Consider the following 26,387-nt stretch of genomic DNA (forward strand, 5'->3'; position numbering starts at 1 on the left):
ATGATAAGTCAAATACAGGTAAGACTAGCAACCTGGTCACATGAGCTGAAACATTGCATCTAGTGCCTCATGACTCCACTGCATCATACATCACCAAACTCCAATAACTCCTCTTTCACCCAGAAGCAAAGTGGTTTTCAGGCAATAAAATGTAAATTCAGGGCTTTGAATTAACAGCAGCGCTTAGTTATTTCACATATGCCAATGAATATACAATTTTACTTGCTCTTAGTTAAAATTAGAAGTCTTAGGGGATGGGATCACATCACATCACTAGTCTGACAAGAGGGTAGCAGCTTGGAAGATGTGCAGTAGGCCCCATTTTCAAAGGAAGAAAAGTGGAGTCAGAATGCAGTGCAAATGAAGTGTCTGAATGAAGCATGTGGGTTTCAATCCTGAGCCATAGGCTCAGGTTTCAGACCACCAGCTTTGTGCTGAGGGCACTGGGCTTTGGCCTTGCCCTCTCCCCCACCCCCTTGTGGGGCAGCTCAGGCTTTAGTTCCCTGACCTGGGATCAAGCAGTAATTTTTGTTGTCAGAAAGGGGTCATGATGCAATGATATTTGAGAGGCCCTGAAGTAAATACTAAAAGTATTTCATGTGAAGTCAGACAATCACTAATACATAAATGGGAATCCGAAATCAGTGATACTAATTAATTTACTTACCAGCTCTATCTGGACTGTCGTAAAAGGTCAAAAGTCAGTTTGGAAATGATCATTTATGGAAAGTTTCACATATCTTCCCTCTTATCTTTATGGGAATGATGATAAACCAGACTTATTCTCTCAGCATATTTCTGAAGATACTGCTGAATTTACTAATGAGAGCATTTGATATAATTGGCTGGATCTAAGTTTAGAAAACAGTGCTTTTTTGAGATATTTGCAGTCATGGTACTCCATACTGATATTTGCCAGATTTTGTAAGCAGCAGGTCAAACTAGGTGAGAAATTGGACACAGAGCCTCTGGAGAAGATCTATATACTTTGAGTAGTAGTTACGATTTTGGTGGGTAATCCTACAGGCTGTTATCCAGGTATGGTACAGAAGTAGATTGTTTTTCATGTGAGGTTTTAAAAACAAGGCCTTGACCATTTTTGGTAATTGAAAATCCTATGGTAATTTTTGCACTGGCAAGGATAGTGTTTCTAGGTCATGGCCTGATTTAAAGTTGAGTATTTGCATTCTGCTTCCCAAAATTCATGTTCCTTTTTCAACATAGGTATTACGTAGGGTAGCTTTACACAGCTATACCACTACTCTGTTTAATGCCAGAAGTGACTGAATTACACTGATGAGCAAAATTATTAATTATCTCTCTTTTAAAAGGCGTGTGTTGTATAGGAAGGATGTTTTTCCTCATATATTTCTACATCAGTCTTTATTAAAAAAGGATGTTGGGAAGATGTTTACCCTGGGTCTGATCTGAGGCAAAGACTATCAAAGAAGAGGTATTGTAATAAACTGATGACAACGAACAGGATACGCGAACCAGGTGGTATATATCTGAAGGAACTCATGAAAGATAAAAAAAATTCTAATATTATACAATTTCTCATTAAAATTAGGTGTCACAGCGGAATATTGGAGGGCAGCAAATGTTGTGACAATATTTAAAACAAAATCAAAATGAAACGGGTTAATCTGAGGAATTACAGACCAGGAATGTTCTCCATACCTGACCAATTGGTTGAAGTAATAGCAAAAATAGAATTATAAAACACCTCGATCATCATAGTATATAGACTATCACTAGTATTACTTTTGTAAAGGAAAGTTGTGCCTCTCTGTCTCTCGGTAGACTTCTTTGAGCATGTCAATGAACACTAGATAAAAGAAAACCAGATGACATAATTTATTTGGATTTATAAAACAGCTACAACAAGCTCTCTCAAAAGTGGCAAAAAAGTAACCTAAATAGTCATTGAGTGAGAGGCAAAGTACTGTCATGGGTCAGTAATTGGCAGAAAACAATAGGGATAAATAGTTGTTGTCATGACAAAAGGTCAACATTAGGGAGCCACCACGCTGCTTACTGGGAGTGGTGTTTAATATCTTTATTAATGAATTAGTAAAGGGAGGAAGTTGAGTAGTGAAGAGGCAGAGTTGGCAAATAATGTAACATTGTTTAGGTTAGTCCATACTGGATACAACTGAGGAATTTCACATGTATCTTGTGCTAGGTGAATATTGTCTGCCATTGGCTTGCCCATTCAGTGTCAACAAATGCAAGTTAATGAATGTAGGAAGGAATTATATGAATTACACATGCATGCACCTTCGTGGGCTCTAAATTAGCAGTAGTATTTCAGGAGAAAGATGAAAGCATCTGCTTTATTAGCAACTGGTTGAAGGGGGGAGGACAAAATAAATGAATAGGAAGCATAAGGAATAAAATGGTAAACATTGCAATGCTATTATATAAATAAATGGTTTACTTTTGCTTGGATTACTTTAATTTCTGATCACAGTAATGCATACAGTACTCAGGCCTGGCCTTGGAGGGGGTCAGATGGGTGATCTCCCCCCCCCCCCCCCCCCCCGGGTGCCATGGTCAAAGGATCATCCTGAAGCAATGCAGAGGTGTAAGCTGCTGGCGTAGAGTCTGAAACTACTTCCACCTGGCAGGGGAATGTTGCATTGTATGTGCATGTGCATGTGCATGTGCTTGTATGTGGTGTTGAGACTTCTTCATGCTTCCTCCTTGTGGAGGAAGTAGGGGGGTGGGGTGCAACAATGACTGATACTGTTGCCCCTTCCGCGGTGTTCTTCTGTGCATCCCAGGGGAGCTGTGTAGGGGGGAACAAGGATCAATGCCAATTGCTCCACGCATCCAGTTCCCTCACCTCCTGGGCTGTGCTGTGAGGTAAGCATCAGGAGCTGCTCCTCCCTGCCCTCATTGTACACAACCCAAGTGAGGAAAGAGACCTGGACACAAAGGGTGCTTGATGTTGCTCCTTGCTCTCCTGCATCACAGAACTATGTGGAGGAGCAATGTTTGGGAGAGTGGGGGGAGCAGCAGTGTTAGGCTCTCTGTGCGTCTGGGTCAATTTCACCATGTGGACACAGGAGGGGGACAGGGTTTGGGGGCATGGGGAGTCTGAGGAGCCCACAGGGGCCGGGGCAATGGGGAATGCGGTTCTGCATCCTCGGGAATGAGAGGCACCAAAATAGGCCCAGGGTACCATTTTCCCAAAAGCTGGACCTGACAGTACTGTATACAGTATAATTAATGATCTTGAGAAGGTAGTTTTGTTACTTCTCTTCATCCTTTTCTATAATCAAGGCAAAGGAGGATAGTCAATTAAATTGAAAGGTGACAAATTTAAAATTGGTGAAAGGAAAATACTTTTCCACACAACACGTGATTAGTTTATGGAATACATTGGCACAACTGTTGGAACCAGCAGATTACCAGGATTAGTAAAATATTTGGACATATTTATGGATGTAAAGAATTATACAGAATTGTAATGTCAAGAAATTAAATAGAACAAAATAAAATACAAAAGCCTAAGGCTGTCTACCTCTGCCACTTTACAGGTTGCAGGTTTCTGGCTCCAGTGCAAAGTACCTGTGCAAAGAGGCTCCCAGCACTTTCAGCTGTCTCTTCGTGGAAGTGGGACACATAAGCTGCGTCTACACGTGCACGCTACTTCGAAGTAGCGGCACCAAATTCGAAATAGTGCCCGTCGCGTCTACACGCATCGGGCGCTATTTCGAAGTTAACTTCGACGTTAGGCGGCGAGACGTCGAAGTCGCTAACCCCATGAGCGGATGGGAATAGCGCCCTACTTCGACGTTCAACGTCGAAGTAGGGACAGTGTAGACGATCCGCGTCCCGCAACGTCGAAATTGACGGGTCCTCCATGGCGGCCATCAGCTGGGGGGTTGAGAGACGCTCTCTCCAGCCCCGCAGCTCACGGGTGGCCGCGTGGAGCGGCCCCTTAAAGGGCCCCTCCCCCGCCCTGACTGCAGGAGACTGAGGGAACGTGCAGGCTCCTGCCTGCAACGCGGTGGCGAGCCTGCCCAGCCCTCAGCCCCTTCTGCAGCCATGGCTGCCCAGCAGCCCCCCCAGCGCCCCCAGGGGACCCCCCCCAAGGGCAGCCAGGGCAGCCAGCAGAGCCAGAGGACCAAGCAGTCTGGGAAGCGGCAGCGGGGCCCCTCTTGGACAGAGGCCGAGATGCGGGACCTGCTGGGGCTCTGGAGCGAGGAGGAGGTGCTCCAGGTAATGGGGAGCAAGAGACGGAACGCGGATGCGTTCGCTCGGCTGGCCGATGGCCTGGCTGCCCGGGGTCACCCTGCCCGCACTCCTGACCATGTGCGCAGCAAGGTGAAGGAGCTGCGGCAGGGTTACGCCCGGGCCCGGGATGCGGCCAGCCGATCTGGGGCCGCCCCAGTCACTTGCCCCTTTTACAGGGAGCTCAGGGACATCCTGGGCTCCCGGCACACCTCCCCCCCTCCGGCCACCCTTGACACTCCGGCTGACGAGCCCCAGCAGGCCCTGCAGCCGGGCTCTGGCCCGGAGGTAAGCCCCGCACCCCGGGGGCCCCCCCCGGAGGCCATCCCCGGGACATCACGGCAGGGGGAGGAGGAGGAGGAGGAGGGGGGCTCCTCCTCCACCGATTCCAGCCTGCAGATCCTCCTCCTGCCATCCCGGAGCAGCAGCAGGGCCTCCGACCCCCGGGGATCTCCGGACCATGGGAGCGGACCCACAGGTAGGTACCCCTCTCTGGTGGATACCCCGGGGCTGGAGGGGCGGGGGGAACAGAGATGTGTCCAGGGCCCCCCACACGCTCACATGGCCATGGCCCCGGCCCCAAGGACACCAGGGACAGGGCCCTCACAGCACTGCAGCCAGCAGCCCCTGCCCCCCGCCACCCTGCATGACAGTGCCATGCCCCATCCCCAGGCCAGGGGGGAGCGGAACCTCGAGGGGCCCCCGAGCGGAGGGGGTGGGACACCCCGCAGCACCAGCAGGCGATGGAGTGGGGGGAGTGCCAAAGGGAGACCCAGGCTACAGATGAGCCACCCGAGCCGAGGAGCTCCCAGGGCCAAAGGAGGATCCTGGCGCTACAGCTGGCAGGTGACACCTCTGCCCTGAACAAACAGGAGGGAGGAGCCGAGCTGGCTTTGAATTGGGGGGCGAGGGCGGGGGCCACAGGTAGAGGCTAGGGGAAGGGAGAGCTGATAGGCAGCCAGCCAGAGGAGAGGGAAAGCTGCATCGCAGAGGGGCCCCCCCTTGGGGTCTTCTCCCCACGACGAGTTGGAAGGACTGTCTCTTCCGACAGCTGGTGCTGTCACTCCTGCCAGAAACTGGCCAGCTGTGGCCTAAGAAACCTCTCCTGCTCTCAGACCCTGCGGGCTGAAGTGAGAGTCGCTCCCACCAGGGGACGGGCTGCAGGGCAGGGGGACCCCTGAACCCCATCCATCACAGCAGCATCTCCCGGGGACGGGGATGGGGAACCTGCAGCACAGGGCGGGGGGGACAAAGGCCACGGCTCGGGGACCACACTAACGCCTGTCTCCATTCTTCTTTCCCCCCTCCTCTCCTGTGTCCTGCACCTGCACCGGCACCATCCAAAGGACCGGAAGAGAGCGCCGGCGAGGCGTCGGTCGTCCCGGAGACTCCTCCGGGACCCTCGCTCCAGGGAAGCCCCTCGGCCGAGGAACCACCGGCCCCGCGGAGGGCAAGACGGCGGACCCCGCACCTACTACCGGCGGTGGCCACAGACCCCCAGCTGCTGGCCATCCTTCGCCGGCAGCTGGAGGTGTCGGAGCGGCAGCTGGAGGTGTCGGAGCAGCACCTCCGGCTGCAGGAGCAGGCGCTGGCCTGGCGCCGAGAGTCATGGGGGGCCCTTCTGGACACTGTCAACCGTCTGGTTGATTTCCTGGCCCCCCATGCCGCGCCGGCCGCGCCACCGCCCGCCATGGCCGCTCCTGCAGCCCCACCACCGGCTGCTCCAGCCGCCGCCGGCCCGTCCGCCGTCGCCCCACCACCTCCCTGCGAGGGCCACCGCGCCGAGGGACCCCTGGAGCCACCCGAGACTCGCCGGCGCCGATATCTTCCGGTGGAGCCCGCTCCCACCCAGCCGCGGACCAGACTGCAGGCCCGCCGGAGCTCCCGGCCGGGAACGCCCACTGGGGGCCTGTAGGGGGTGAGGGGCCCGGGACGTGGCCCCCCCCCCGATGGACAGACTTTGGGGACTGGGTGGGTGGGTGCTGCCCCTGCTTGCCCCGTCCCCCCTGTAAATAGTTCTCCCCATTCTCCTCCCTGCTTTTTGGTTTTCTTTTGTGGATGGCGCACCCTGCTTGGATTTTATTGTTGTACATAGTTTTATTTGTGCCCATCTTGCGTTTGTTACATGTTTGTCCCTCCTTTTTGCTTTCCCTTTCACATGTGTATATTTTTCTATTTAAAAAAAAAAAAAGGTTCAGCCAAAGAAAACATTTACGTTCACCCACAAGTTCGATCTGTCGTTTCTCCTGGACAAGGGGCGGGGGGCGGTGGGGTGCTCCATGGTGGTGTAGGCGTTGAGGCAGGAGTGTGGGGGAGGAAGGGGCGGGCAGTCGGGGGCCTGGGCAGAGTTCACCCCGCGGCCTGGTTGTCGAAGTGGGCCCGCAGGGCCTCCCGCACCCGGGTCCCCTCTGGGTCCACCTGCCGACTGGGGGCAGCAGGTGGCTGGACGTGTGCCCTGCCGGCCTCGGCGGCCCAGCCCTGAAGGAAGGTCTCCCCCTTGCTCTCGACAAGGTTGTGCAGGGCGCAGCAGGCACCCACAATCTGGGGGATGTTGTTGGGGCTGGCATCCAGGCGGGTGAGGAGACATCTCCATCGTCCCTTGAGGCGGCCGAAGGAGCGCTCCACCACCTGGCGCGCACGGTTCAGGCGCTCGTTGAAGCGCTCCTGGCTGGCGGAGAGGTGGCCCGTGTAGGGGCGCATAAGCCACGGCCGGAGGGGGTAGGCCGCATCCGCAATGATGCAGAAGGGCATGGTGGTGTCCCCCAGAGGGATCTCCCGCTGGGGGATGTAGGTCCCCGCCTCCAGCCGGCGGCACAGGCCCGAGTTGCGGAAAACCCGGGTGTCGTGGGTGCTGCCAGGCCAGCCCACGTAAATGTCCTGGAACCGTCCCCGGCTGTCCACCAAGGCCTGCAGGACGACTGAATGGTAGCCCTTCCGGTTCACGTATCGGCCTCCGCTGTGGTCCGGGGCGCGGATGGGGATGTGGGTCCCATCCAGAGCCCTGAAGCAGTTGGGGAAGCCCAGGGTGGCAAAGGCGGCGATGGTGGCATCTGGGTCCCCCAGCCTCACGAGTCTGTGCAGGAGCATGGAGTTGATGGCACGCACGACCTGCAGGGAAAGCACATGGGACAGCCTCAATGAGGGGTGAGCAGGGTGTGCATGGCCCTGCCCTGGCCTGCTCTGGCCCCCCTGGCCTGCCCTGCTCTGCCCTGGCCCCCCTGGCCTGCCCTGGCCCCCCTGGCCTGCCCTGCTCTGCCCTGGCCCCCCTGGCCTGCCCTGGCCCCCCTGGCCTGCCCTGCTCTGCCCTGGCCCCCCTGGCCTGCCCTGGCCCCCCTGGCCTGCCCTGCTCTGCCCTGGCCCCCCTGGCCCCCCCGGCCCCCCTGGCCTGCCCTGCTCTTCCCTGGCCCCCCTGGCCTGGCCTGGCCTCCCCCTGTGGGTTCTCTTACCTCCATGAACACAGCCCCGACGGTGGCCTTTCCGACGCCAAACTGCTGCCCCACGGATCGGTAGCTGTCCGGAGTGGCCAGCTTCCAGACAGCGATGCCGACCCGTTTCTCCACACTGAGGGCACGCCGCATGGCAGTGTCCCGGTGCCGGAGTGCGGGGCTGAACCACTGGCACAGCTCCAGGAATGTCTGTCGGGTCATCCTGAAGTTGCGGACCCAGTGCTCGTCGTTCCACTCCCCAAGCACCAGGCGCTCCCACCAGTCGGTGCTGGTGGGGTGGCTCCACAGCCGCCGGCGTGTGAGGCGGGGGGTGGAGCGGGGTGCTGCAGGGGGAGGGGCTGAGCCCTGCTGCCTCGGGGGCATCTCCTCCCCTGGGGCAGGAAGGTGCTCAGCTGCCCCCAACATGACAAGAGCCAGGGCAAGCCCTGCTCCTGCCAGGAGGGCTGGCTGGACCTCTAGCTGCTGCTGCTGCTGCTGCTGCTGGGGGTCCATGGCTGCGGTGCTCGGGGTCTGTGTGCCTATCTGGCTCGTCAGACCGTGTGCTGTGCAGGCTGAGTGTATGTGGGAGGGGCCCTTTAAGGGAGCGGCTAGCTGTTGCTCCGGAAGCGCTAGCCTGCCCTGTGACCCTGTGTGCAGCTGTGCCTGGCATCCCTATTTCGATGTGTGGTACTTTGACGTGTAGACGTTCCCGCGCTGCGCCTATTTCGATGTCGGGCTGCGCAACGTCGAAGTTGAACATCGACGTTGCCAGCCCTGGAGGACGTGTAGACGTTATTCGTCGAAATAGACTATTTCGATGTCGCAACATCGAAATAAGCTATTTCGATGTTGGCTGCACGTGTAGACGTAGCCATAGAGTGCTGAACGAATGCTCTCCCAGCACTCCTGCTGTGGCCATGGTTTCACTTTAAAATGCTGCCACATCAGCACATTAATTTAGAAGTTTAAGTAGGGCCTAACTCTTAGAAGGGATGTAGACCTTTGTGCTTTGAGACAAGACTTTGCTTTGGGCAATTTGTTCCATAACTGTTCTGGTGGAGACACAGTGCATTCTTAATCAACAGACGAAGACTAGTGTTAGAGAATAGAAACTGGACTTGTTGGACTAATCAGGGGTCTTGACTGGACTAGTTTGATCCAGTGTGACATCTCCTATTATATACTCCATGTATGTAAGTTAAAAATATTTATATATCTAGACCCACTGACATAAAACATCTGTCTGTCTTTGGTACTTGAATGTCTCCCTTTAGCATAGTGTCTTAGCACCTCACACTCTTGAAGGAATTCATTTCTACAATAGCCTTGTGAGGTGGAGAAGGTAATCTTATTCCCGTTTTGCAGATGGAGAACTGAGGCAACAAGAGACTAAAAGACTTGTCCATGTCACACGGAATGTTTGTGACACAGCAAGGAATTGAATTTGGATCTCCTAAATTCTAGATTAGTGTCTTACCACTAGGCAAACCTTCTTATTTATTTATTTGTCTGCATTTGTGTTTTAAAAAGTATGACAGTTCATTTTTAACACAATAGCTATGTCTACACTAGAGCGCTCTTTCTAAAGGGCACCTGTCGAAAGAGAGTAGTCAAAAGATGCCCTTTCAAAGGGGATCACCTACATATGGGCTGGGGCTGGTGCCATCAATGAGCACTGTCGAAAGGGCCATGCGCCATTTTGAAAGGGGCCATCTAAGCCATCGAAAGAGAACGTCCACACACACAGGTGCCCTTTTTCGAAAGAATAGGGCAGAAAATGCTGCAGATGGGGTTGCAGAACAGTCAAGCCCTTCCAGGGCTGCAGCAAGCTGCTCCTTTGAAGGACCCCTCCCCAACATCCTCAGCCTGCACAGCATGAGGCCTGCAGAGCTGCCACAAGCTCCGCAGATGCAGAGTCCGCAGGGAAGGCCATGGACCAGCATCAGCTGGAAACCCTGCTGGCTGCTGCCAGCAGAGTGGGCGCTCTGTTGGCCGCAGCACTGGTGGCGTCCCTGCAGCTCCTGGCATGGGAGCCCCCCGCAGGGGCAGAAAGGGATGCCCCAGATCCTGGGGTCATCTGGGCCCCCCATCCCTGTGGGCTCCACCAGCTCCAAGTGGTGGGAGCAACTGGTCGTGGGGGAGTGGGACGATGACCGGTGGCTCTGAAGCTTCTGGATGTGGCAGCAGACCTTTCTGAAGCTATGCCAGTGGCTGTCCCTGGCCCTGAGACGGTTGTGTCTGCTGCCCTCCCCCCATGATTTGGGATGTGTGCCCTGTTGGGTACATACCTGAGGGTCCACCACCGAGGTCGGAGGATGGCTGTCTGGCCAATGCCTGGCTGGAGGTGCAGGAGGGGAGGTCAATGACCATGTCCCCCTCCTCACTGGACCAGTCTGCTACTGCGCCCGGCTCCATGTCAGGCCCTGGTGTTGCAGGGATGGCCGATGGTCCCAGCTCCTGCTCCTCTCCTGCCTGGGGCTCCTCAGCCAAGGCTCCAGGAGGGCTGGTGGGGAGGAAGTGTCCTGCGGCCCCAGAATGGTTCTTAGCTCCCAGTAGTAGGGGCATAAAGTGGGGGCGGCCCCCAACCGGTTAGCTGAGTCCCGAGCCTGGGTGTAACTCTGCTGTAGCTCCTTGACCTTACTCCTGACTTGGTCATCACTGTGGGCAGGGTGATCCCTGGATTCTCAGGCCCTCAGCCGGTCAGGTGAATGCATCCACATTCTGCCGCTTCATCCCTGTCATCTGGAGCACCTCCTCCTCCTGCCAGAGTCCCTGCAGGTCCCAGAACTTGTGCTCCGTCCACGAGGGGGCGTGCCTTTTCCCCTGGCTGGACCCTTGGGAGCCCTGGGTGAGCTCAGAGGCGGGGCCGTTGGGCTCCTTGTGTGGCTAACTGGTGACCATGCTGCTCCAGTGACTGCTGGAGTCTGGCTGAGGCATGCAAGGGCATGGTTTCCTGGTCCAGGCGGCTTTAAGAGCTGCTGCATGTACAGGCCATAGAGCCCTGCATAGTCTCCACCTAACAGCTGATCACCGCCGTGGCGGACCCCGGTCTTTCGAAAAATGAGATGTGGAGTGTCTGCACACCTCCTTTTTCAAAAAAAAGACATCAAAAGAGTGGCCTTTTCCTATTTTCTGTTTGGAAGAGCAGTTCTGATTCCTGCCACACCTACCGTCAATTTCATGTTCGAAAGAGCATGCAGCATGTGTAGATGCACCACATGCTACTTCAAACTGGGACCTGCTCTTTCGAAAGAATTGCCTAGTGTAGACACAGCTCATATGTTTAGGATGACCACATTACTTACATGTGGAAAAATGTAAATGAATACTAATTAAAACTTTATAGTATACCAGTTAGAGCGTGGGGAATTATAAAATACAGTATGTGCTTGTATAATCTGAAGGTCTCATGCACTTTGATCAGTTTGGTTAAAAGATATTACAGAAATGTAAATATAATTGCCATTATCAATAGAAGCTTCAGAGGTTTTGTGTTCACTGACATTTTCTCATGAAATTGATGAGAGTTAGTTTCTCTCTTAGAAATACAGAAGAACACTGACTTATATAAGATCTTGTCGTTTGTTTCCTGTAATGTAGCCAGGAAAAACAGTAACAAGCTGTCTTCTTAAAAATCACATTCCTGGAAGATATTCTTGCAACCTGGATATTTAAACAGGGTACTTAAGAAAAACAACTTGTATTCAATTAGAAATTATGTTCATTAATTTTCTTTAATGATATTGTACAATTACAGTTTACTCTGGACATTGCCTGAAAGTCTGAAATAGCCATTATCCTGTTTTGGGGCTATGAATTGTCTGTTAATGAACATAAGATGTTCTATAAGCTAAAAATGGGGAACACAGAATTCTCACCCATTATGAAGTTTTGATGTGGAAGCTGAGGAAGTTTACATCAAGGTAAAGAAAAGAGCATGAAACTGTTCCAGACTAAAGACTGAATGTTATTTTTTTAGCTCAAAGTCAAATTTCATGACTATTCTAGGAAGATAAATTCTGTACACCCAGTGAGCGTGTCCTCTACATTTCCTGTTAATGTTGAGGTGCTCCTTCATGTTATTCTTTATACTCATCCACCATTTAAGAACTCATGTGATTACTTATCCTCTGGCTATGGATCATCTGGACAGAACCTAATCAGCATATAACCTTATTCAGCAAGAAGATTTGATATGTAGCATTCTAAATTGTTCTCTCCTTGCACCTTGCTCTGTGAATACACACTACAATCTAAACTGTTTTATAGGCATCATCACCTTAGCTTCACTCAGCCAAAGAGTATTCCACCGCTAGCCTGCACCTGCTCTGTGTGCAAATAAACATTTTTACGGTATGTTCTTTTACTTTAGGGGGAGTAAAGATCACTCATCTGTCATGCTGACCAGTATTGTTGCATTATTGCCCCATCTATATCCCTTTGTGTTAAAAATAGATTGTAAGCACTTTTGGGGGTGTACAGACCATCTTTGTGTTTTGTATGTGCACACTATACAGTGCAGTGGTTTTCTGGTCTTGGATTGGGACCCCTGGGTGCTGTAGTAATGCAGATAATAAATAAAGGATAGGCTGGGTCTCCCAAAACACTGGGGACAGCCGTATTATTGAAATGTTCATTATTGATAGGGAACAGTGTTCTAACTTGATCAAATTCAGATATGCCACATCTCCGAATACAGTTGTTCAATTCTGTGTCCCCTCCCCCATGTAGGGGTCCAGGAGGTATCACCTACCAAGGCCCACATATCAAGTGAGTAGCATCCTTTTGAGTTTATAGGATAATGTGCTCCTTGGGAGATAGGGCAGCTGATGAGTGTATATCAGACGTCAACTTTCCCACTACACTTTGGGAGGCCCATTTATTCAAAGCACACTATTACTCTGGGGACATTTCCAGTCTGTACCGCCCATGGATGGTCCAAAGCAATAATCACATGGTAAATCTCTGCTACAATAGAAGAGTTGACTTGCTAACGTTGAACTGTTTACCTCAGATTTCTGGCCATTTAGAGCAGTCAGCTTCCCCTGGACAATATCAACCCTCTTCTGGACAGGTTTCAGCTCCTATCAGCTGTGTGTCCTTGTGCTGAACAGTCCAAGCAAGCTCTTCATAGAAATCTGTCCTTTCTTGTCTGGATATTCTGAGTCCACAGCTGTTGTTTCAGGTCTGTGTAATACTCTAGTCCCACCATTCTGAGCTCGTGGTCCTGGCCCAGAACCCCAATTTGCCTTATAGGATTTGTCAGACATTAGAAACTACATTGGCTGTCTCCACTTGTCCTACCCCAAATGCAGCCTGCGTGCTCTTCTTATAGAAAAGCATGTTGTCACTTACCCATAGCACTAAGCCCATGCTGAGATGCCCTCCACTACATCTTCTGCCCTTTATCAGTTTCCCTTGCCCACTCCCTAAGCAATTCACATGGGTTGCATGAATGTAAGCTTTAAGCACTAGTCATCGCTCAGAGTAGGACCCACACTTTGTCACAAGTTCAGTGGAGGCCTTAGACAGAAAAGTTAATTGGGATTCGTTTACTTGAATGAGTTGTCAAGCTAGCACCATTTCTTGGAAAAGACAAACAAGGTTTCTCACAGTATGCTTAGAAAGAATTTATAGAATGGTTTAGCTAAGCTATGTCGATGGAAAAAAATCTTCTTTCAATCTACCTGCATCTACAGTGGGGGTTAGGTTAACCTAACTGCATTGTTAGTGAAGCAACGATATAGCTAGGTTGACCCAAGTTTTAGGTGTAACCAGATCTCATTCAAAGTGAAATCCTGGTGAAAAGTAAATTATCAGGTTGTATTAAAACTAACTCGACACATTTTTTTTCCTATAGTGAAGACAGTCTAGATGTTTTGGGTCTGTTCTCTCTCAATGTTTAAGGTTCGCAGAGCTGAAACAGAATTTAGCTTTTGATGCACGAATGGGTTGGTGTGCAAAGCATGAGCTGTTACTGATGGCTGATTTCTATTACCTTACACATTACATTTTTTTAATGATTTAGCCCTAAATTCCTTCTAAAAACAAACTGTAGCATGTACAAGGATGAAGAAAGATTCCTGCATAAAACTTAAATGAAATCACAAAGAAAATAGTTGGAGTTAATAATCTAAATCATCACAGTGACAACTGTACCATAGTTTGACAGAGTGGTGTATAGGTTTCTCCATAGTCTTAGACGATGTCTAAACAAACATTTAGGCTCGGTCTACACTAAGAGATTAATTCAAGTTTAGGTGACTTAGGTCAAATTTGTATCAAATCAGTCCTTGCTACAGAGGCCATTCTGTTGATCTTAAGGCCTTCTAAGGTTAACTTTTGTACTACTACTTTTCATGTAGAGTAAGGGCAAATTCAACCTTGCATGGTCAACCTTGGGGTAGTGGAAACTGTGCTATGAAATTCAACATTCTTGGCTTCATGATATGTCCTACAGTGCCCCAATGTGACCACTCTGGCCATCACTTTCGGCTGCACTGCTTTCCAGGTGTGTAGAAAGCAGCCTGGGGAAATTTGAATTCAGTACTTGTTTGGCCAAAGTGGCGAGCAAAATGGGCAGCACACTTCAGCAGCACACCTAAGCAGCACATCTGGCTATGAATTCTCAGGGTCCTAGATGAGCTCCAGCATGGAAATCCAGGGCCTCATTGTTGAGTGGGGATGAGTCTTTGCTGGTGAAGCTACCAAGCAGCAAAAGAAATACAGACATATATGCAACGACCTCAATGGGCATGGAGGAAAAAGGGTACACCAGGGATTCTCATCAGTGCTGTGTGAAAGTAAAGGAGCTCAGGCAAGTGTGTCAGAAGACAAAGGAAACAAACGGACATTTTGGGTTGTCTCTGCAAACATGCTGCTTCTGTGAGCACCTGCATGAGATTTTAGCAAGTGACCCAATCACTGTCCCCAAAAAGTCTGTTGATACCCTCAAGGAGATTACTCAGGAAGCCTCTGGCAACAGCAAGGAGGATATGTGGATGATGAAGAGGAGGAGGAGGAGGACAATGATCAGAAAGTGACTGGAGCAGCTGATCTCAGATAGCCAGGAGCTGTTGGTAAGACTGGAGGTCATCCCCTCATCCCAGGACGTTTCACAGCCAGACCCTGATGGCATTGAGGCACTTCTGCCAAGTGCTCATTTTTAATAATGCTACAAGTAGACTATAGCAGTTGGGTGTGATCTGTGGTGTCTCCTTTGCATGTACAGTCTGGGATCCCCAGAACAAATTGTTAATGTTTCTGCGGACAGAGCGCTGATCCTCCTTGCACATCTCAAGAAAGCTCTTGGACATGTACTCCTTAATTTTTCTCTGGAGGCTTTTGGGAAGGTTTTGCCTTATTCCAACATCCTCGATAAGACACCTTTCCTCACTAAGCCATCAGTACGTAATCTGAAATAATGGAACCACATAGCAGTTTTGCATAATGACCAGCCCAGTGCCCAAACTGAGTTAGAATTCACTCTTCATCAATTTTTCTTATTCTGAGCAGACTGAGGTCTCTTTTTGCAACCTAGAAGAAGCAGGGTTAGGAACATTAAGTGACTATATGGTAGCACAAGCTGCTCTTCCATGTCTGGACCACCCCTCTCCCTTTCCCAGGCTGTTAGGGGATGGGAAATTTTCACTTTCCCAGCAGGGTGGGAGGAAGGGCCTTATTTCATGGCACCAGACCTGGCGCACCACTGTGTACAAAGCATCACGTGCAACCAGTATTCTCCTCTCCAGTGTGTCACATTCATATATGCCCATGTGCTTCTGGGAGTCTTCATTACTCTCATGGCTGCTCTGAACATACCGGAGCACAGTGCCTGGGATGCCCATAATGCTAGCCACAACAGCTTTAAGCTGCAGAGGCTCCATGCTATCCTTGCAGTGGCATCTGCAAAGATACGTAAAAAAGGGGTACAAAAGCATGTTTTTCTGTTGCTTTCCAAATGGGAGGGGCAGGGATGAAGTGCACTACGAGATACTGACGTCACACACCCACAACCACCCGCGACACATTTTTTTTCTCATCACGCACTGGGACAGAAACCCACAATGCAGCGGGGCATCAGGAGTTGTGGGATTGGTAGCCACAGTGCATTGCTGATAAAGTCATACCTGGCAAACTTAATGGAGATACACTCCATTGACTTTCAAGTGTGGGCATGCACCCTGACTTTACAAAATCGGATGCTAGAAAATTGACCTTAAAAAATTCAAACCAATTTCCTAGTGTAGACATACCCTTTGTTTTATGATATGCTGTGGTATAAATGTAACCTGAACTAGCATACTGCAAACTAAGCTTTTGTGGTGACCCTTCACTAAAAGTTCCATTTTGTGCTTTAAATAGGAGTAGATTAAAGTGCATTGGCTAATTATCTCAAAATAGCTTATTCAATTTGCATTACGCAAAGTGCATAAGTTATTTCAAGGTAGTTTATTTCGAACTCAGTGCTGGCCACACAGCACTGAAGTTCGAAATAAGTGCCTATTTCAAACTTTCTGCTATCCGTCTTACAATGAGGGGTAGTGTGAAGAAAATATCACGGCTATTTCAAGCGTGGTGTTCGGCCGCGGAGTTTCTGTTTTGGGATACAAATGTATCCCGAAATAGAAACCTCAGTGTAACTGTCGCCTAAATTTATGGCAGTCTAGTGCAGGGTAGCGTCACATCTGAACTTGCCACGAACCAAACTTTCATACAAACAAGGCTTAAATCCAAATTCTCTTTCATTAAAATCTCTCCTGAAGGCCCAGAATGCATACAGGAACCAGATTAAGTAAACCAAATTACCAGATTACTATTTTATTTCATTCTTTGATCTTGAAAAAATTAAGAACAGTATTTTTCTGTCAGATACACAGAGACATCTCCCACTGATTTCAGTGAGACCTACATGGATGTTTTCCGAGGAGGGGTTTGACCTTTGGTAACTTAATTTGTTACTCTTCTTTATGATTAGTTGAAGAGATTAGAATGTGGTTTATGATCTCTTACTGAAATAGAACTTGATGACGCTTAAATTTTTCAAGTGGTTTCTTTTACCTTTTTCTCTAACCAAAGCTAAAGATCACCGCAGGGTGCTCACAGTGCTTTTGGATTATTGCAAAAATAAAAGAAGGAATATTTTTAAGTAGGTACTATTTGAAACTCTTAAAGAACTATTTAACGTGTGTTTCCATGCATTATTGAGATTGAATGAGCATAAGATGACTGAAAAGTTGAGTCCTCAAGTCAGCAAATACCACAGCAACTGAGTGCCATTTAGAAAAAAAAACCCACAGAGAAAAATCTCAATTTATTTATGTTTTTGTGCTAAAACAAGTTGTAAGGGTTTTCTTTTTATCGTTAGCTGGTGCAACCTGATGTTAAAAAAAAACAAAAAAACTTTTGATTAAAATGGTATAACTGAAAAGGTAATAGAGTGGTTGGGAATATTGTGCCCACTTGCCACTTCTAATTTCTAACCTGAGAAACATATTTAGGTAGTATGTGTCTTAAAAGTATATGTAATAAATAGCTTGTGCTGTAGAAAGAGAGGGTAGCCATAATTTCTCTCGCTTTATTTACTTGTGTGGGAGACTCTGTTGAAATAAATGCATACATCTGCACTGGGAAATCTGCACATCATTTTGTAAAGTCTTTGTTTTCCATCAGATAAGTTTTCCCCCCTTAACAATTATCTGCCAGGTTATCTGTTTTAATTTTTAGCTAGTTTATAAATGAAAGTCACATTAACCTAGAAGCTATGCAATGACATAATTATATTTGAATTCCAGTACAGGTTGGACCTCTCTAGTTAAGAACCCTCAGGATGTGACCTGTTCCGAATGAGAGAATTTGCTGGACCACGGGAGCTCAATATTGTCTAGCAGCACTACCAATACTTCCACTGCTTACTGGGCTCTTAGAAGACATTTAGGAGTAAATTACAGCTAAATAACTGCACAGAACACTGAGAGCCAGGACTGGTGGCTGGAAACAAACTTTATGGGACCATGGGAAACTTGGCTACACTTAATGATAAGTGGTCATTGGGCTAACTAAAAACATGCTGGATCATGGATGTTACTGGATGAGAGGGTGCCAGATTAGAGAGATTTAACCAATAATTGATATGCTTGGGTAGGCAAGGTAGTATAAAAACTTTGTTCTAATGTGATATTGCTGAGTTCCTTGTGGACAATGGCTATTGTCACTCCATAATGCTGTGCAGATTAGATGTCAGTGAGCTTCATCTGGATGCCTTCTTTCTTGTTTTCTGGTGTAATGTTATTTTTTTAAACGTTCAGTTACAGTTAGGTCAGTTATTAAAATACTGTTGGTCATTTCCTTTGACAACATGTTGGCATTGATGTAACACAATAGAATTTGGTTGAAAGGTTGTTCCTATTTTTCTGGCTTCTGTCAGTATATGTGAGCATATTACATCCTTCAGCTTTCTGGAAATGTTCTGTTTGAAAAGGTGCTTGGGAACAGGAAGTCTGAGGTTATACATAGTCTGTTTGCTTGGTTTCAGACGATATGATGCAAGGTCTGTTTCCTAGAAGATGCAGTGTACTGCATAGTGTTTTGTGAGCTATTAAATTTACTAAACCTAAATGAACTCGGGTTGATGAAAATACATGTCAGTTCTGAGGGTTTTCATAACCACTTCTCTTGTATCTATCTTAAATACCTACATGACTGTTGTGATTATAGTATCTGTGTACATCACAAACATTAATGTATTTATCTTCACAACACTCTCTGAGACAGGGCAGTGCTATTATCCCCAACTTACAGATGGGGACTCTGCATTTCAGAATCCAAAGTGATTTCCTAAAGGTCTCACAGGAAGTTTATGGCAAGGCAGGAAATTGTAACCTGGCCTTTGTAGTCACAGGCTTACAACTAATTACTGGACCATCCTTCATCCCATGGCCACAAATCAGCACTCACCTGTAACTGTTTTCTGGGCAATTGCTTTATATGTGTCTCATGGGCTTCGTCTACACTACAGCAATCTTTCAAAAGAAGTCCTGAACGATCTCTTCCGAAAGAACTTCTTTCGAAAGAGTAAGTCCACACACAAAAAATGTATCAAAAAAACGATCTGCTCTTTTGAAAGAGAGTGTCCGCACAGCCCCCGCCCTTTTGAAATAAGTGGCCACTGATCAAAAAATCAGGTTCCATGAGGACTGCTCTTTTGGCAAAAAAAGGGCTTGCGGAGTATCTACATGTTTTCTTGTGAGAGAAGCTTTTGAAAGAAGGCACTCTTCATGAAGTGGGAGTGGAAGAGCACTTTTGAAAGGAGTGCCACGTTCTTTTGATTTAATTTCAAAAGAACACTTTTTGTGTGTAGGCTCTCCACTGGATATTTCCAAAGAGCCCCATCTTTTGAAAAATATTTAGAAAGAACTTGCTAGTGTAGATGTGGCCTCTGTGCCTGTGTCAGAGAGGTATTGTAGATCATTTAGCTCTGTAGCATCGTCAAAGGACATCTTTTTCAGATGAGAAGTATAACAAATCTACCAGTCCTTTGCGGTTTCAGATACACACTTTGAATTTAGCTATACCCTTTGGTATGCTGATCACGTAACTTGTGTCTGTTCTGGCAAGAATGGGATCTATGTTTTTGAAGATTGAGGATACCCTTCCAAATTTCAGTTCACCCACTCTATTTTTAAATGGATCACTGATACAGCATCCTTATTTTATTTTTATTTTTCTGGAAATGAGTGATGAGTATGTATTGCTGCTTTGTCAATCCCAGGCATTCAAAAATCATGAGTCAGGCCCAAAAACTGTCACGATAATGGCTTAACAGTAATGCGATTAAAAGAAATGTGTTCTTTTTAGTTTACCTTTTCGATTTTGAGCCATTAAGGTATGCATGATTGATATACTCAGGCTGTTTTCCACAGCTATAATTTCTAGAAAAATGTATAATGAAAACTTAGATTCTCACAAAATCACAAAAATCCTCCAGGATTTGGGGCTTGATGAAAACACCAAATATCATGTAACTTCAGAACAAATCATGAGAGTTATTACACGTAATGCTGATTTTATGCCTATATTGGTAAACTTCATGACAATTTTGCAAAGAAAGAATCTTGATGTTTAACAAAATCACAGTATCTCTCCCACTGACAGATTGCAGTCATGTTGTACTTTGGATCATAGTATTCAAAAACTGGGAAATACGCATTTTAATAATTTAGTATGTACTACTTTCCTCAGATAAGTGCTGAAGTGGCCCAAAGAGAAAAAATACTTGCAGAAGACTAAAATTAACATAAACAGTGTTACATTCAATTCCTATAAAAATAGTCTGAGGATGTGTATTACAAAGGTAGAGTTACCAGATGTGAGAAATATGACAAGCTCAATTTTTAGTCACCTGAAATAAATGGTTACACCCTTCTGTAAGATGTGTATCATTTGTACATTTGGCTTGAAGTAGTGTTCATACAAAACTGTGAGCTGATGCCTGGGTAGCCATACAAACATCACTTCTCCATTCCCAGAATGGCAGAACAGATATTTGACATGGCTATTTTTTATTTTACAAGTCAAAACTATAGATCCTTCCCCTTGTTTAGGCTGTCCATATTGTTAAGTTGGATTTTTTGTTAGTTTTATTATCCCTGGTAATGTACAAAAGATAGAACATATGTTTTGGGGGCAAACTTTATTCCAATTTAATTCATTTTATGAAAATCTGGGTTATAGAAACAAATTTTGGCATATATTTGAACACAAAACAGTTATTTGCTCTTAATTATAAAAAAAAGACTCTTCCTTTTTTTTCAGCTTTTGAAGTGTTACATACTAATAAAACAATTTGTTCCACTTTAGAATGTTCGGAAATGTCAATGTGTTTTTATTCAAACTTGCATATCGTATACATTTAAAATACCAATTACAAGTTCTAATAGTTAATAACTCTCACTCTCTGGATTGTCACCTCGTTGTTGTGAGTAGGCTTGCGTGTTCCAATGAACACAAGAGCAATGTCGTAGGGAGTCTCATACTCCCAGCAGGGTCACCCATGGTGGCAAGGTCAAGTGAGAGCGTCCACACGAAGAACGAGCCTAAAAGTCCTCAATGACAGAAGAGGCAGAGGATAGCAAGAGTGATGCTACAATGGGTCTGAAGGCGGATGAAGGCTGCAGTGGACAGGAGACTCCCAGTTGTCATAGATCCCATGCCATTGGAGCTGAGCCTTCTATCCTTTAAGAACTGTGTGGTGGCTGCAATGCAACAGTCCCCTCATGTTTAAAGAAGTCACGCATGGGTGTCTTCCTCTGTGTATTGTGAAATCTGGTAGCATTTAGTCATGGACCAGCATGTAGGTGGTAGATGTAGGTATTCCCAGAGAAGGACAAGTTTATTCTCTTGGGAAATTTCAATGAGAGGGTCAGAAGAGACACAGACCTGTGGCAGACAACAGTTGAGAAAGAAGGAGGTGGCAACAGCAATCCAGTGGAGTGCTCCTCCTTATAAAATGTGCGGAAGATGAGCCTAGTCATCATGAACACCCTCTTCCTCCAGAAAAACAAATTTAAGACCTCAAAGCAATGGCAACAAATAGACTGTAATTTTCCACATTCGGGATCTATATGATGTCCTTCTCACATGTGAGATGACTATGGCTGGACCGATCTCTGCCTTATTCAGTTCACAGTGGTGGTTAGGATGGTCACCAAATGGAGAAGTGAGAGGAAACAGATCTGATGAAAGATCAATGTACAATGCTTGAAGAGCCCCATAAGACAAAATGACTTACAGATAGTGCTCCAAAGGAAGCTGCGAACAGTACACCCTGGAGATGTGAAAGAACACTGTTGTCAATTGAAAACTGCCATCATTGGAGCTTGTGGAGAAACCGTTGGCTACCAGTCCAGGAAGCATCAGGACTGGTTTGATGACAATGATGTGGAAATGGAACACCTGAGTGAGGTAAAAAGGAAAGCCTTTAGGTTTGGCAGAGCAAAATCAGCACACAGCATAAAGAGAGGGGCATGTCAACGCCAAGGCAGAAGTCCAACGTAAAAGAAGGACTCTGAAAAACCGGTGGTGCACTGAGAAGGCATGAGAACTCCAGCATCTTGCCAATATCTGTGATGCAACAGGTTTCTTCAGTACTACTAAAGCTGTTTGTGGACTGAGAAACCATGTAATCAATCCCCTGAGATCACAGGATGGTATCCAACTCTTGAAAGACAATGAAGTCATTGCTTTTCACTGGAGAGAGCACTATAATGAGCTTTTGAACTGCACCCCCACACCCGTGGTTCTAGAATCCCTTGACCAAATCCTTCAGCAACCATCTAGGGATAATCTTGCAACACTTTCTACCCTGAGTGAGGTCCAAGCTGCTATCAAAGTGTTGAAGTGCAACAAGGCAACTGAACTAGATGGAATCCCTGCTGAAGCCCTCAAAGAAGGCAAGCCAGAGCTCCTCAAACAACTCCACTTCCTGATTCTCAAGATCTAGGATAGGGAGCAGATGTCATGAGTTTTCAGAGGCACACTGAGTATCAGTCTCTTTGAAAAGGGTGATAAGTCGGACTCTGGAAAGTAGCAAGGAATCTCCCTCCTGGAAAAGGCAGGGAAAATCTTAGCTAAAATCCTTGAAAACCGACTCCTGCCACTCTCAGAAGAAATTCTCCCAGAATCCCAGTGTGGCTTCCGACCATTCCGAGGCACAGCAGACATGATCTTCGCCACTTGGCAACAGCAAGAGAAATGTTGTGAACAAAACAAAGCCTTGTACATGAGTTTAATCGACCTGACCAAAGTATTCATTAGCACCTTAAGGCTGCTTCAAGACAACCTGACTGCCACAGCATTGAGCAACAACGGATCCCAAAGTGACCCTTTTGAGGTCAAAACAGGAGTTGAACAAGGCTGCATCAGTGCCCCATCGCTGTTCTGCATCTTCATCACCATGAACATTCACCTCATTCATGGCAAGCTTCCAGAAGGCATGAAGATTTTTTATAAGTGAACGGGAAGCTTTTTAATCTTGGGAGACCAAAGGCTAAAAGCAAGATCTCCAGAACCTCAGTAATGGATCTCCAGTATGCGGATGACAGCATGGTTGCTGCTCTTTCTCCCACAAACCATCAGGCCATCTTAAGTGCCTTTGCTGAAGCATATGAGAATCTCGGCCTCACGCTGAACATCAGAAGGACCATGGTGCTCCACCAACCCCCTCTGACGGGACAATCTCATGTACCTTCTATTAAAGTCAATGGAGAACTACTGAAAAATGTGAAGCACTTCCCGTACCTTGGAAGTCATCTTTCCGCTAAAGTTGACATTGATGCTGAAATCCAGCATCATCTGAGCTGTGCAAGCTCTGCTTTCACCTGCCTGAGAACCAGGCCATCTATCTCAAAACAAAGCTCCTTGTGTACCGTGCAATGGTTGTTTAAATGCTACTGTACGCATGTGAAACCTGCACAACATACAAGGGTCATTGAAGGCACTTGAACAATATCATCAATGTTGCCTCAATAGAATCCTAAATATCTGTTGGGAAGATAGATGCATGAACACTAGCACGCTGGAAGAGTCGAACATAACAGCATTGAAGCCATTATGATTCATCAACAACTTCGTTGGACTCATTATGTGAGAATGTTATCACGTGATCTTGGATGTGTGATCATTGCCTCCAAAAACAGATTCTGTTTGCCTAGTTGGAGGAAGGATAGAGGAGCATTGGGGGCCAGCGAAAGTGATATAAGGACGTATTGAAGGCACACATGAAAAAGTTCAACATCAGTGTCAATGCTTGGGAGAACCTTGCCCAAGACCATCTCCAGTGGAGAGCAACAATCCGTGATGGGGTGGCACAATTTGAGAAGTCCTGCTGCAGTACAGACGAGAAGAGGCAGAAAAGAAGAAAAGAGCAGCAAAATCTGTCCTGTGCCCCTCCAACAGCTACCAAAACCTGCCCCTTCTGTGATAAGACCTGGGTAATATAATGTCCAAGGCGACTGCCAGTTTGGCATATTCACTGAAGCTAACTTGAGTTAGTTTTGATTGAGATTCATTACAGGACTGCATTTATCTGAATCATTTTTCACAAACTGTTCAGATCAGTTTCATTTTGCAAATGGAGAAGTCTCAGGTCCTCAGATGTAACAAGACACTATGTTGGTGAGGACGTTGAGTACTAATTAGTATTAGTGCATAGGCAAGAATGCTTATCTCTTTCTACGGCTGTTAATTAGTCTGTGCTTTTTTCTCCCTTATTCAACAGAATTTAGCCTCCTGGAATCCATCAGATCCTGAATGTCTCCTGCTTGTTGTGAAAGAGCTCATCCAACAATATCATCAGTTCCAATGCAGTCGATTGCGTGAGAGCTCTCGCCTCATGTTTGAATACCAGACTTTACTTGCAGAACCCCAATATGGAGAGAACATGGAAATTTATGCTGGCAAAAAAAACAACTGGGTAAGCTATTAGGAATATTCAGATAAGAGCACAATAAACTGAGGCTTTTAGAATTCCTTTCACTATAGTAATTCTAGTCTTTACCTTGTAAAATAGAGCTGTTTGTATGATGTGTGCACACATGTACTGAGCATTTGCAGTGGTGAAAAAAAAACCCTGTTTGTCCCCAGCTCACCTTCTGTACTGTTCCCTCCCTCCTTTGTTCACTGCTTCTATTACATTGCCTATCTTGAATCTGATTTCCAGGTGAGCTACTGCCCTCAGACTTGATGGCAGGGCATCTGGTTTACAGATAAACTGTTACGTGAGAATCATGTGTTCTGTCCCATCAAAGCTATGTCTGTATGAGAAGATTTGTGCTGGCATAGTTACTTCAGATAGAGGTATGGTGTCATTAGCTGTGCTGTCGAAAGCCACTACTGCAGGCACAGTTAACAGAGAGATGACTGTGCTAGTCTATATACTATCAAAACAAAAAAGCAGTCCAGTAGCACTTTAAAGATTAACAAAATAATTTATTAGGTGATGAGCTTTCGTGGGACAGACCCACTTCTTCAGATCTGTTCTGGTATGACTATGGTCTGAAGAAGTGGGTCTGTCCCACGAAAGCTCATCACCTAATAAATTATTTTGTTAATCTTTAAAGTGCCACTGGACTGCTTTTTTGTTTTTATACTGTAGGCACAGTTACAGTGGCAAAAGTGCAATTTTGTCAGTATAGCAACAGCTCCACTATGAGCACTTTACCAGTATGGTTCTATCTGCAAAGCCTTCTGGTGAAGGCGTTGCTTGAATTTCCTTGCAGTTTTCAAATTCCATACGTCCAGGGCCTGGATTTTAGTTTCATTATCTGAATGGCACTACCTGAATCCTCTAGGTAGCACAGGGATATTTGATTATGTTATAGTTGGCATTGTCAGTCACTTAACCCCCTTTTTAATGTGTTGTGTAACACTATCTTAACATTTACTTTGGTCTCACAGCTCCACTTGGCTTTTGCAAGTCACAGTATTATGTCTGGTCTTTTATTTGTAATTGGAGATACACATCTCCCAGAACTGGAAGGGACCTCAAGCTGTCATCTCGTCCAGTCCCCTGTCCTCTTGGCAGAACCAACCACCATCCCTAACATCTATTTGCCCCAATCCCTAAATGGCGTCCTCAAGGATTGAGCTCACAACCCTGGGTTTAGCAGGACAGTGCTCAAATTACTGAGCCATCCCTCCCTCAAACCCTCATTTAGGAAAAAAGATGCTGAGATAAAAAGTAGGGAAATCCTTTCATAATTGTTGCTTGGAAAATTTGCTCTGGAAAAATAAGTCACTCCAGGAACTGGACTTGATGACCTCTTGAGGTCCCTTCCAGTTCTAGAATTCTATGATCCTGTGATTCTTCTTTGTCTCAGTTGAAAACAAAACAAAAAAAAAAAAAACAAAATTGTTTAAATACATTTTGATGCAAATCAGTTAAGTCTTTTAAAAATTATGGTTGGGTGGAAACATTGTTTGTTAAGCTGTAAATAAATTATGGGCACATTTATTTTGACTACGAATTTTAAAAGGTATTTGCTCCTAACGAGAACATGTATGAAAATGAAGACTCTGCTCCAAGTAACAAACTGTGTGAATAGGAACCTTGTATATTTCAAATAGAGTATGGCCTTACCAGTAAGAAAAAATAGACCATAGATGAGACTTGAAAAACTCTATGTTTAGCTCTGTTTAACTGTGCATGAATCTTCACATAAGGAAGTGGCTTAACTCAGTAGCGGGCAATGTGCAGCTTATCCACATGCAACCAGCCAGTGTAATCTGATTGTGAGCCGTGAGACATTTTGCTAATGTCCACCCACATGCATGGCCTCACACAGCTCTCGGAAGCTGTGGTTTGTCTTTTCTAGCCAATGGGAACTGCGTGAAATGGCAGCCAGCATGTCCTTGTGACCACTTTGCCTGCAGGCACCACCCTTGCAACTCCCGTTGCCTCACAACAGCAAACCATAGCCACTATGGGTGTGGGGGGGGCGTGTCTGTGGACCATTAACATCAGGAACATGTCTCATGGCTTGCAATCAGATTATCCTTATGCGCTGCATGCAGCCCATGGATTACAGATTCCCTACCTCTAACTTAATTTGTCAGGCCCTTAAACATTGATTCCTGAAACACCTTTAGGAAAAAATAGTTTTGAGGAGTGCTTTGAGCTTGAAAAAGGTCACTATGGCTATGTCTAAACAGCAGAGCTATTTC

General features: G+C 46.7%; 1 protein-coding gene across 4 annotated transcripts in view; it reads left to right on the forward strand.

Annotated features, from left to right (window-relative positions):
- BABAM2 (BRISC and BRCA1 A complex member 2) overlaps positions 1-26,387 on the forward strand; it is a 298,575-nt gene that overhangs the window by 68,576 nt on the left and 203,612 nt on the right. For all 4 annotated transcript variants that reach the window (XM_074988576.1, XM_074988574.1, XM_074988575.1 and 1 more), the window contains exon 5: positions 23,944-24,138. In XM_074988576.1, the coding sequence (XP_074844677.1) occupies positions 23,944-24,138 (195 nt within the window). The remainder of the gene's footprint in view (positions 1-23,943; positions 24,139-26,387) is intronic.

Source organism: Carettochelys insculpta, chromosome 3 (assembly GCF_033958435.1).
Source record: "Carettochelys insculpta isolate YL-2023 chromosome 3, ASM3395843v1, whole genome shotgun sequence".
Lineage (NCBI taxonomy): Eukaryota > Metazoa > Chordata > Testudines > Carettochelyidae > Carettochelys > Carettochelys insculpta.